The sequence below is a fragment of the Equus caballus genome, chromosome 22, assembly GCF_041296265.1.
Source record: "Equus caballus isolate H_3958 breed thoroughbred chromosome 22, TB-T2T, whole genome shotgun sequence".
In the NCBI taxonomy this organism is placed as follows: Eukaryota; Metazoa; Chordata; class Mammalia; order Perissodactyla; family Equidae; genus Equus; species Equus caballus.
In genome coordinates this window covers 8,811,148-8,824,006 of record NC_091705.1, presented here as the reverse complement: position 1 = coordinate 8,824,006, position 12,859 = coordinate 8,811,148, and the positions used below count along the sequence as shown (strand labels likewise).

Sequence of the window (12,859 nt, the reverse complement as noted above, 5' to 3'; positions counted from 1 at the left end):
AAGGTGACACATCCAGTTACAAGAGTCACTGCACTCAGGGAAACCCAAAGCTCTGGCTTCTCAGCAGGCATTTATAGTTTATATATAGTTCATCCTAATCCAGATGCAACTCACCCATTAGGGGTCATTTTTATCAGTAGGGGTGTTGCCTGGTTACACAGCTGGCATTCCATTTTTAACCAGTTTACACAGAATGAAGCCAGCAAGTTAACCCAAGGTCAAATTTGTCCTTCATGAAGGAAAAGGAGCTTTGCTAACACATTGCTACACAGTATCACTGCATCGTCTTGCACACAGATGGTACTTGGTAAATATTTTTCATTGAAGAAACGAAGGTGGCAGACATTACTGTGACTGCATTGTCATAAACCATTGACAATTTTCAAACCAATTAGTAACCCCTTTATAACCTGGCTAAGTTTACAGACTTCACTGTTGGAATTTTTCATCCATAATCAAAGCTGAAGCATTCCTACCACATCAACTCAGTAGATGACTAAACCTCTAACTAAATATACACAGGTGGGCTATCAGGACCACTATGACTTTTGGAAAATTATGTTAAAGCACATGTAAAGAAAGACCCACCTAAGTCTTTATAAAAAAAAATCCTTGGTAAAACAAAACCATTTTCGATTAAATTATTCTTTACAAGGTGTCTGTTTAGAAGAAAAATGTTCAAGATTAAATTCATGTGTTAAACCAAGGGTAAGACTACATCAAAACTGCAGCAATATCTACTCTACTAACAACATATACAAGCACCTCTCGCCTCCCACCCTTGCCAACGTACCGGGTATCACGCATTTTGATCTCTGCCCACGTGACAGGTGAAAAGGACATCTCGTTGTTTAAGAACCCTGAGGTATAACTTACATGCAGTAAAATACACAGCTTGATAACCATGCATCCATGCATCCATATACATACATACACTCATTTCCCACTTCTTAATATTTGCATTTACTGTATTTCAAATGACACTGAGCATACCTTAACAGGTTTAGAAGCCATTTGAAACTCTTTTGTCTATGAATTGTGCTCACATTCTATGTTCACTTTTCTGTCAGGTTGTGATCTTTTTCTAATTTTCTTAACGGAAGTTCTTCTCATAATAAGGAAAGTAGTCTTTTGTTGCATGAGTTGGGAATCTTTTTTCCTGGTTTTTACTGGTTATAGCAAATTTTCATTAAGTCATGTAAATATGCAATGTCCTCACTTATTTTTGTCTATCTGAGCTCTCACGGAATGAGAAGGAGGAGTTAACATTCCCCGTGACAAATGTATATACGGCTCTGTCTCCTATTTCCTACAGTTTTGTTGTTGTTGTTTATGAAAGCTGATGGCATGTTTCATTTTAATTATGAATTGCACTCTTCGTCATGATAAAGTTCCGTTTTTTTAGGCTCAAATGATGCTGTTTTTGCACTGCTTTCTTTCCCCTTGAATTACCTGGAAGACCTTTGCCTATTCTTACAAACATCATATAACTGAGTTTTACTATGTCACCCTCGCTGAGATGTGTCTAGCTTAAAAGTTACACACAGTGATAATTCTATTATCTATCTATTATTTAAGTTTTTTGGGACTTCATCTACAAAAATGAGGACTTCATCCTGCTTCTATCTTCTCTTACTCATTATTTTGTTTCCTGACTTTTGTTACTTATTTCATTTCTATATTGTTTAATTTGCTTGTTAACTCCAGACACATTCAAGAAAAAAGAGCTGAGACTTTTTCTCTGCAAAATTCAAAGCAGAAGTCTGAAAATATGTTTTCAATATAATAAAAGAGAACACTTGAAAAGACAGGATATTTGAATGCTCATCTTCATTAATCATCTGAGAAGTGCAAACTACAATCATTCTGTGATGCCACTAGGCATCCATCGAATGGTCACAATGAATAACGGACAATACCAAGTGTTGACAACGACCTGCAGCAAGTGGAACTGGCACTCTCATGTACTGATGTGTAATACAAATTGGTATGACCACTTTAAAAATTGTTTGGTAAAATAAAATAAAATAAAAATTGTTTGGTAACATCTACTAAAACTGAACACCTGTACGCCTTCTGACCTACCAACTCCACTCTTAGGTATAAACCTAAGAGAAATGCACCTGTCTGTTCACTTTTAGGCATACAGAAGAAAGTCCATAGCAGCACTAATAGCCCCAAAAAGGAAACTCCCCAAATGCTCACCAAAAATAGAACACATAAGTTAGGACATATCTGCATAATGGAATACAATATAGCAATGAGAAAAAACAGACCTACAACTACACGCACCAACATGGATGAATCTCACAAATACAACGTGGAGTCCAAGAAGTGAGATCGAAAGAATGTAAACCGCAGGACGCCATTTATATAAAGAACAACAACAGGCAAAACTGAAAACTAACCCATGCCTTTAGGAGTCAGAAGAGGACGGGCAGTCCGTGGGAAGGAACCCTGAGGGGGACTTCTAGGGTGCTGGTAATGTTCTGTTTCTTGATGTGGGTACAGGTTAGATGGGTGAATTCAGCTTGTGAAAATTCACTGATCTCTACACTTACAACACGTAATTTTTCTGTATGCATATAAACTTCAGCAAAGAGTTCATATACCAACTACTAACATATATCTGTATATTTATATCTATGGAGTAGGAAAAGCAAATACAACACATGTGAAAATCTTCTGCTTTATCTAAATTGTGTTTTTGAAACCCTTGAATCACATGACATTTTGTAGTGGCAAATACGTAAAATTAAAAGCAGGAGTTGGTTTTTATTTGGCTGTACTTAGAAAAATAACCCCAGAAATGGAACTTCGATTTGAGAAACATTCTCAATGAACCATGGCAGGATTTGGAATAGAATATTGTGGAAATAGAGCAATTTCATCAGAAAAATTTATACAGAGATCTTTGATGGGCACTCAACAACACCTGCTTACTTTATTGAGCAGCACAAATTTAATTACTTTAGGATAAGCTTGTATTATCTCAGAACAATTTATAGCTTCATACTGTGATGAATTATTTTAAATTGGACTCCCATTTTTACTGTGATATATTAAGTTTAGCAAAGAAATTTATCTTCAGTGTGTTCTAAAATAGACTTAACTACATTTCCCATCCTCACTCCCAAGACTAGAGCAACAAAAATACTCCTTTAATTACAGCAGTGGTCTTTGGTCATGAAAGAAACAAGAAAAAAAGACCACAAAACATAAGGCAACTGAAGATAGGCCTCAGATCGAATTCGTAAAAGTTTTAATAAATTAAAGTTTTTCTGCCCAGGCGATAAGGTTCCTTTCGAGGATTTCTTCAGTTTAATTTTAAAAGACTAATTTTTCTTTTTTTCCTTCATTCTCATAACTTAGTAAAATGTTAAGTATAAGAAGTTGAACCAAGAATTTCCCAAATACTTTCCTTCACATATAGTAGATGGAGTGATTCTGTCAAATCCTCCTTAAATTTTTACTTTAGATAAATAACGTTTTGAAAACATTGGAAAAAGACCCCAATAACAAGCTGTATTAATAAAAATGATTATTGTGGTTCATGTCATAAGTTATTTGAGTCTCATAACATCACATATAGCTGGACTAGTCATTCTGACAACTTCCTTTCATACATGGGAAGGCTCCACATCAAAAAGCAAAGTGTGTCTGCAGATACCTTTAAGTGCAATTGGAAATTCCTATTCAGCTGTTGCCTGCCATCTTATGGGAAAAAAACTATCAGGTGTATTTTAGGACACAGGAAACTGAGTGAGGTTTTCATCCCATCAATATTTTCATAGGTCAAACCACTTATGGGATGTCAAGAGCTTCAGGGGCCATATATTTCTGATGGAAAGGTGTTCTAAAGAGAGCACTTTGAATTTAAAGAAAAGTATTTTTTTAATGATACACTTAAGACATCCATCCACGGCTAAAGAAACTGGAGGAAATGTACCTTTGTTTTATTTCAAACTGGAGTCTAACTTGCACTTTTAGAAATCTATGCTTGATTTCCTTTCAAGGGCAGCCTTTCTTCATAACAGTGTCTAAACCTACCAGAACCTAACTCACACTATTCATCCCAGAACGTAAGGCTGTATGTCCACTATGCAGATTATAAGGATGTTTATTTGACAAACAAAAGGACAAGCCTCCTTCACCAGAATCTCCCAAGAGATCCTGAAGTGAGGTCATTTCAACAGTCAAGCAAGGCCCCACGGACATTATTTCATCCAGGCCACAGGTATGTCCCACCTGTCACTGGACCACCATAACTAGCTCTACAATGGGCGATACAAAATAGAGATTCAGAAAGGTGTTCAGACAAGTCTTTCATTCCGTTAAAATACATTTTCAAGTTACAAAATGCATGGGTAGAATTTTACATATTGCTCCAAACACTTCACTTTCCTTCCACTAATGGAGATTATGCTGCTAATCCTACTGCATACTAAATTTCCATCCATAATTGATAACTATGAGATAGCTAATCATTTCAGGCTTAGTGGATAAAACTGTACACACGAAGTACATAATGAATGCGAAGGCCAACGGGAGGGTGATGAAAAGGAGAGACCAGCTAACTCATTCAAAGCTTTACTTAACACTTATTTACTCAAATCAATACAATGAGTGAGATAACTGTCTCATTAAGATCTAGAAATAGAAGCCATTACTCAAGGAAAATGAGCCACAGATCTCAGAAACCCCACCTGATTCCCTTGAGCAAGCAGTGTTTTCAGTCTGGCTATTTCAGCTCGAAGCTCACGGATGAGTTTGACGTTGGCGTCCTCGTTAATGGTCGGCTTGTTGATGATGTTTTTGGCTCTATTTGCATAGCGAAGAGTACTTAGGGTTTCTCCGTAATTGACATCAGCAGGCGAAATGGCTGTGAAGAATGAATTCAAAAAATATTTTATCCAGCACTCCGTGTTTCATTTAACACAAAGTTGGTTTGTAATTTAAAAGTCAGATTAACCCCAGGTCATTGAATAGACTAAATATTCATTGCCAAAGTAATGAATATTAAAAATTATCTAAGATTTATAGGAAAGGCACTCACTATACCAAATTAAATGTCATTTTGGTCTTCTCAAGACTAGAATCAGCCATCTAACCAATTCTAAAATGAGATATGTGACACTGCACTGTACTTAGGGAGTTTTCTCTGTTGAAAACATAGGAAGAAGAGGATTTCAAGACTATGTGTACTTCTTATATAAGTAGAAATTAAAATTCATTTAAAAGTTCTGGCAAAGCCTACCATCTGTAAAAATCCAGAGCATGATAATTTTTGAAAGGAGTCAGTACATCAGTTAATTCTTTTTCTCTTAAAGCTCTGGTTACTCGCACCTCCCTCCCACAAACTTTAGGGCTCAGGTGACTACACAGTTTCATCTGGGGTGCAGACCCCAGAAGAGATCCCTTGCCTCCACAGTGAAGGCATGGCATGGGGAACGGGGGAGACATGAGACAGGGGAAGGGAAGAGGAGAGAGAGAAGGAAAGTGGAGTTAGGAGGAAAACAGGTTTGAGTTCGCTTCAACAGTTACCTCCCCTTTGTACATTTTCTCTTCCAGTTAATTAGTGAAAATATGAAAATGAAGTATATTACTGTTATCATTATTTGCTATATTTATTGGGTTTTTTCCTCTCAATTCTTAATTTTAAATTTCAGATTTACTGCTTTAAAATAGAAAAACAAAGTTGGATGATTTTTACTTAGGTCCCTATAATGATTTTCTCCTATGAGGTCATGGAATTAAGTTTCTATCCTATACTTTAAGCAAAGAAAAGCTGAGAGTCATTCTGCATGTGTTCCAGCTTCCATAACCAAGAACACAGCAAGTCTATGTAACTAGGAAGAGGGAAAAAAGAGTTAATAATAAGATACTACAGACTAGATCATAGTCGGTGATTTTCTCCAAAATAGAAAAACTATTATTTTTTAAGATAAAAAAGGTGTTATTTCCTAATGAGATACTTTAAACTTTAATATTTACAGTTAATTCACATGGGAAATTATATGCTGGGGAAGAGAACTTAAAATTCTTACTGGCAATCATGATAGTTTTAGAGTTTCCTCCAAGGCTATCTTTTAACAACCACGTCAAAACAGAATCCCTGTAAGGCACAAAAACTTGCTTCTTCTTTACAAGAGGGTTTGCTGCATCCTGAGATAAATCAGCTGTAGGGAGGAAGACAAAGAGGACCAAAAAAAAGACAATTATTAGAGTTTCTCTAATTTCAGTTCAAAAACCTTAAGGATATTACCTCGGTTTGTAGCACTAATATTAAACATAATTGTTTCATGCGAATACAGTACCACGAACAATAAGAGGAGGCAGGAGTCAGGCATCAACCTACCTAAGGCAGAAATGACGTTTCCCAGAGTCACGAGCGATTTGTTAATGTTGCCCCCTTCCTTCAGTCGAACCCCGGTGGCCCCGGTGGCATCTGCACGCTCACTTCCGGCCAGATCAACTAAGTGGATCTTACTCACGGTTTCACACGGCATTTCAGAATCAAATTTTGCCTGTGGTAAAATATAAAAGCAAAACTGAAGAGGTATAAAGAGCCCTCCGTTGTTTATGACACAGATTCTAATTATTTTCCACTCTTCAATGTTACCTCTCAGGGTAGGTGTTTTTTTTTTCTTTTAATTTTCTTGTTTCACTGGCCTTCTTGCTGATTATAAAAACTTTGAAATTAAACTGACTACACAAACATCTACCATATGTGACTCAAACTTTTGGAAGAACTCTTCCATTACTGAAATCACTCGGGCATTCTCAGCAAAGGCTCACTGAGTCTGACTGTGGCAGAAGAGGAAACTAGGCACTGAGGGGCTCTCACGAAAGAAAAATATAAGTAAACAAATAATTTTGTTCTCATCTAGAATCTTCAGCATTCCAAGTACAACAGCTCTCCAAAATATGATACATGCAAACAATTTTGTGAAAGATCATTCGATCAACATTGGATGTTAAAACATTTGTTTCATAAACTATAAAAAAGTGAAAATCTTAAACACTATATTCCTTGATTCTGAATTCTACCAAAATTTTACTTTCCCAAAGACTTTTAACTTAAGTTTTATAGTCTGAACCAAAACACCAAGAACAAATTACTCTATTTTTGTAGAAATGTAAGGCTCTTAGAAACTAGGGACGGCTATACCCTAATCCACGTTAACCAGAAAGCAGGTGAAAACCCAGGAAACCACAGTAAATCAAAAGCGAAGGTAAACCAAAGGGAAAGATGCTGGGAGTTGTTCTGTTGACCTTAGAGAATTTTTTCATTTTCTTTGCTCTCTGATCTCCCTCATTAATAAAACGCTATCTTTTTGTATCTGATGTGTTTAATGGTTAATAGAGGCCAGGACATCCCCAAACTCCTAACATATGCTTAAGCCCTGAGAGGACCCTACATTTTTGTGAAAATCTGTTCTACTAGCCTAGATGTTAAAATATTTACCCTCAATAACTTCCACACATATTACAAATGCTCTCCACGACTTGAGCAAAATGAATTCTTACATTAGGAAAAATGTTCACTGTCCTTTAATATCATTCTAATAATTGCAATCAACATTGTGGGGTGAGTTCCATGGAGTGATAATGTACTCCGATGAGTTACCTTGGCCTCCAGCTGGTCTGACTCGCAATCCATTATCTCCCACAGAGCTTGCAACAATGAAAACTTGCTTAATTAAGCACAAAGCAAGTTTTTTTATGTCTAGAACAGGGCGGAAGCCTGCTAAATATTTCTTAAGGGTACACATCAGGACATTTCAAATAACTATGATTTAACCACAGAGAAACCCAGCACACAGGACACGTTTCAACTCTAATTAACAAGAATATGACAGTAAGTCACCTTTGCCTGCTGCTGCTCCTGGTTCAACAATGATCGGTCCTCAGCTGATGCTCATCAGTGAGTGAAGACCTGAGGGATGGAGCCAGCTGGCCCCACAGCTGCCCTTACCTGAGTGAACTTGATGGTGAAGATGGCATGAGACCTACTGCTGACGTCGTTCATTCCAGTCGCCGCTGTGGTACGGTTGATATTTCCCGCATCCATAAGTTCTTCTACATCACCATAATTCTGTACTAAATGTTTAGATAAATCTGAAAAAAAAAAAGAGTGACGAAATCTCCCTAATATATAGTAAACAGAATAAGAAATTTACCTCTATGAACTAATACACAACTGTACGAGCTGTTGACTTGTTTAAAGATCCTACTGGTTCCTATAGGGTGGTAGTTTATAACGCAGACTTGGGAGCCAGGCTGCCTGGGATCCGATCCCAGCTCTGCTGCTTACTAGTGGACTGACTTGCTTATGAACAAGTTGCTCAACCTCACTGAGCCTCAGTCGCCTAGTCTGATAATGCATACCTCACATAGGGTATTCAGGATACATGCCAGCTATTACGATCAACCTCATTAGCATTAGTCATAGTAAGGGAAATGTGAACACTGCCCTCATGAAAAACTCAAAAGCATTTTTTTAATCCCTTTAAAAGACTTTTTATTCACTTTTTTGGGAACATTCATATGGCTCTAAGGTCAAAGGCTACAAAAGGTATACCGTGTAAAGGGTCTCCCTCTACCCACTACCCCTCCCCCTCCTACAGCCTACCCACTACTTCCCCTTTTGTCAGGCAACCCACTGTTTTAGTTTCTCCATAGCTTTCTAGAGATGACCAATACATATACAGAAAATTGTATATAACACCATCTCTTTTCCCCCTTTCACGGTAGCATACCATAAACACTGTTTTGTACCCTGCTTTTTTCTATGTAATAATATATTGAAGAATGTTCTGTATCAGTTAAGGTGATTCTTCAATCATTTTTATGGCTGCTGAGCATTCAACTGTATGCATGAGCCATGACCAAGTTAACCAGTCTCCAACTGAGACCGTAGAGGTTGTTTACATTTTATTTCCAATTACAAGTAACACTGCTACAAATAATCTTGTACACAGATCTTTTCAAATGTGTATGAATATTTCCACAGAATAAATTCTTAAAAGGTAGAATTGCTACATCAAAGCACACTGAAATTTTGATAGATACTGCAAAACTGTCCTTCATAGAAGGCAATTTACACCCAGCAGTAGCAATGTACAAGAATGCCTGTCTCCCAACACAGTATCATCAAGCTTACTTACACCTGCCAGAGACAGGGAACAAATGCTATCTCCAAGAATTATTATTTTGCTTCTCTCTGATTATGTGTGAGGCTAAGCATTCTTTCCTCCTTTTAAAAATCATCTGTATTTTCACATCCTTTGTTCATTTTTCTACCTGGTTGTTGGCTCTGTCCTTATCGATTTATAGGAGCCCTTTCTATATTAGGGAAATTAGTCCTTTGTCTGAAACTTGAATTGAAAATATTTTCCCCACTTGGTAAGTGTCTTTTTACTTTGCTTATGATGTTTCTGCCAAATATAAATTTTTATTTTTTTACCACTTCAATTTTAACACTTTTATTTCATGGTTTCAGAGTTTTAAGTCAAATTTTTAAAAGCCTTCCCCCTCAAAATTTCTGGAAAAAATTAACCCATGGTGTTTTGCAGTCATTTTATTATGTCATGTTTACATTCCAACCTGTGTCCTATTTGTCATTTATCCTGGTGTAAAAATAGAGCCATGGTCCCAATTTACCCTTTTTTTCTCCCAGACAGCTTAGTAACCCATATTCCCCCAATGTTTAAATAGCAGATTTATTAGAAACTAAATCCCCATAAGTATCTACATCAGATTCTGGATGTTTTGCCCTGTTTGATTATTCTCTTTCTTCATAAACCACCTTTATAATATGTTTTAACATCTGATAAGACAATTAAAGAAAAAACACAAAGGCACAGTTAGGCTAAAAACTGCAACAATAATAGTGATGCCACACTCTGCAAAACAAATACATAGTTACACACCCTACTTTGGGCATAAGAGGCAAAAGTTCAATCAGAAATTTAATAAAATGCAGATGGGGTCCTGCTGGTGCATCTGGTATCTCCAGGTGAAAAAGACAACGAAATAGGAACATCTTTAAACCCATGACTGGTTCTCAGCCTGGCCTCCAACAAGATACACAGGAAGGACAACAGCCACCCGAAAACACATCTCTGTGTGAGATTCCCACAGGCCAGCCATGACTCAGCTGCCTTATGACAGTAAGTGAGAGCAGCTTCATTCTAAGGATAGCGTTAAATCCAGCCTATTTTTAAACTAATTAGCAAGGGCCAGCCCTTTATCCATCATCACTTGTGACATTCCTCACAACTGACTGACACAGCTAGTGTCACAACACAAATGCTGAGAACCACAGCACAGAAAACTCTGTAAATGCTTCTTCTCAACAGGTAAGAAGTCTTAGAATCTCCTCATGGTCCCATGTTACCATTAAGGCTGGTAAAAATACTGCTGAAATGCAACGCCATTTAAAGAGACAGGTTACCAGGTTGTTTATGTTGCCTGAGAACAGTAGAAAACAAATTTCCAGAGAGTTCTTAAAGCCAGAAGAAATATACTGGCAAGCCCCACAAAGTCAGTGAATGCCCAGTGAAGTGCAAATTCATTAAATGAACATTATGGAGTGACAGCATATGTCATTTTTACCATAATAAAATGCCAAAAATAAATTTTTTAAATCTCACCATTATCCTACTTTTTTTTTCCTTTGAAATTATCATTTTACTCAAATTCCCAAGCAGAACAGGGCTGAAGTAGTTACTCTTACCCTCAACATAAGGTCCTTCTTTTGGATGCTCACGGACTCTCAAATTGAAGGTTTTAGATGACTTCCGCCTAAGGAGATCTCTCACATGTTCATTATAAATTTCTAAGTAGCTAAAAATTTTAGAATTGAATTCAGAAAAATTATTTCAGACATTAATAACAACAATAGTAACAGCAGCAACATACATTTATGGGTGGTAACTATGAATCAGGTACTATACTAAACACTTTATGGATTATTCCATTTAATCCCTACAACAGCCCAGAGGGAGGGGGGCCATCATCCCCATTTTATAGGTTAGGCCATGGAGGTTTAGGATGATTAAACAATTTGTCCAAGGCCACACAGCCACTGAGAGGTCAGGCAGCCATGAGAACCCTTGATTGCCACATCTGCCCCCAAAACCACTGACAAGACTGGCTCCCCACACAGGTTTAACTCCAAGGAGGAAAAAACACCTCAACTTTCCAGATTTATTTAAAGATTAGATTTATAGTGATCCTACCAACACAAAGAATAATGCAAACCTTATTCAGCTAAAAGAATAAAGCAAGTGAATTGGGTATTCCCTTAAAAGTCAAAAGCTCACTCCATTTGAGATAAACATCCCATGTTAGACTTTCTGACCAAGCTGGGTTATTTCTACCTCCCAAATCCTAACCCAAATTATTCCCAAGAAAGTCACTAAAGACATACATGTTTTAAGCTTTACTTCCAACCACCATAGCACAGAAGGGGGAAAAGGCAGACTCGCCCTTCAGGAATCCAAAGACTTTGTCCATTCCTCGAGACTGAGAGCAAGCTCCCTCCAAGCCCACACTCAGTTACGCAGACCACAGGCCTACCTGACTTCAGTTCGAAAAGATGCTTCATCCCATCTGGTGGTTTCATTGATCCGACTGAAGAGCCCTTCACAGATCCGAGGTATTAAGCCAGAATCACCCTGCAGTTGGAAGGAAGAAGGCCACAGCTGTTATTTGAAATAAAAGCAACCACAATTACCTCTGTAATTTGCTGGAGTGAACTTAGACACAATGGGCCTGCATGCCAACCCCAGGCCTCCCACCCCAGCCCCAGACACACCATCTACTCCCAGGATTGCTTCCTACTCCCTGAAACGAGAGGACTCAGCTTTCTCACGTCCACAGGCTGGGACTCTGGTAGTACACAGCTACCGCTGTTACTCAGTCAGATCAGGGATTGCAAACATAACAAGCCTCATTCTCTAACCTTCAAACAAGACAGTCAACAGGTACAGAACCAATGTTAGAAATCTGACCCGGTTAAACGACCAAAAAGGTGAAACATACACTGCGCAGAAAAGAAATACTTCGAAACCTTAGTAAGTCCTCACACTAGCTAATCATTGTCTTAAAACTTAGCGGACAGGACCACAGTAAATGTGGTACATCCCTACTGTGATGCACTAATCCCCTCAGCCCTCCTAGACAGGAAGATTCTAACACATCTACTACTTATGCAAAGAGGGCGGAATCAATAATATTCACATTTCAGTCAGTCTTAAAAGCTGATCAACTTCAGAATGAGTTAAAGATGAGGCAAAACGTTCCTGTTAGGAAACCCAAACCTCAGGGCTTCAATGTTTTCTTCCGACGTCCTCCCTACCTTCACCCAACCGTCCACCCAAAAAATAAAGGAAACTAATTCTTATGAAGGAAAAATGGGCCTTTCACCATATTCTTTTTTATTTTACTTTTTAAAGAAAGAATGAAAAATATCTAGAGGCCAGCCCCATGGCCAAGTGGTTAAGTTTGCCCACTCCACTTTGGCGGCCTGGGGTTCACTGGCTTGGATCCTGGGCACAGACCTAGCACTGCTCATCAGGCCATGCTGTGGGGGCGTCCCACATAGAAGAACTAGAATGACTTACAACTAGGATATGCAACTATGTACTGGGGCTTTGGGGAGAAAAAAAAAAAAGAAGAAGATTAGCAACAGATGTTAGCTCAGGGCCAATCTTCCTCACCAAAAAGCATACCTTTAAAAAAGAAAAAAATAAAACTATCCAAACAGTACTCAACTATAAGGTCAGAGAAAAACAGTTATAATTTATGAATGCTTTATAAATGTTTAATTTGCATAAAATAGCTACTAGGG

At 37.8% G+C, this 12,859-nt stretch overlaps 1 protein-coding gene across 36 annotated transcripts in view; it reads right to left on the bottom strand.

Annotated features, from left to right (window-relative positions):
- The window catches only part of KIF16B (kinesin family member 16B), a 276,847-nt gene that overhangs the window by 214,499 nt on the left and 49,489 nt on the right, over positions 1-12,859 (bottom strand). For 34 of the 36 annotated variants that reach the window (XR_011430732.1, XR_011430729.1, XR_011430727.1 and 31 more), the window contains exons 5-10: positions 11,587-11,684; positions 10,742-10,851; positions 7,979-8,121; positions 6,359-6,527; positions 6,048-6,179; positions 4,707-4,882 (exon numbers count right to left, since the gene is read on the bottom strand). Coding sequence is in view for 26 of the 36 variants with exons in the window: in XM_070247112.1 (XP_070103213.1) it covers positions 4,707-4,882; positions 6,048-6,179; positions 6,359-6,527; positions 7,979-8,121; positions 10,742-10,851; positions 11,587-11,684 (828 nt within the window). In the remaining 10 variants the exon portion in view is untranslated. Of the gene's footprint in view, positions 1-4,706; positions 4,883-6,047; positions 6,180-6,358; positions 6,528-7,978; positions 8,122-10,741; positions 10,852-11,586; positions 11,685-12,859 lie in introns of those variants that run through there. The other 2 variants (XM_070247126.1, XM_070247125.1) reach the window with 2 other exon arrangements.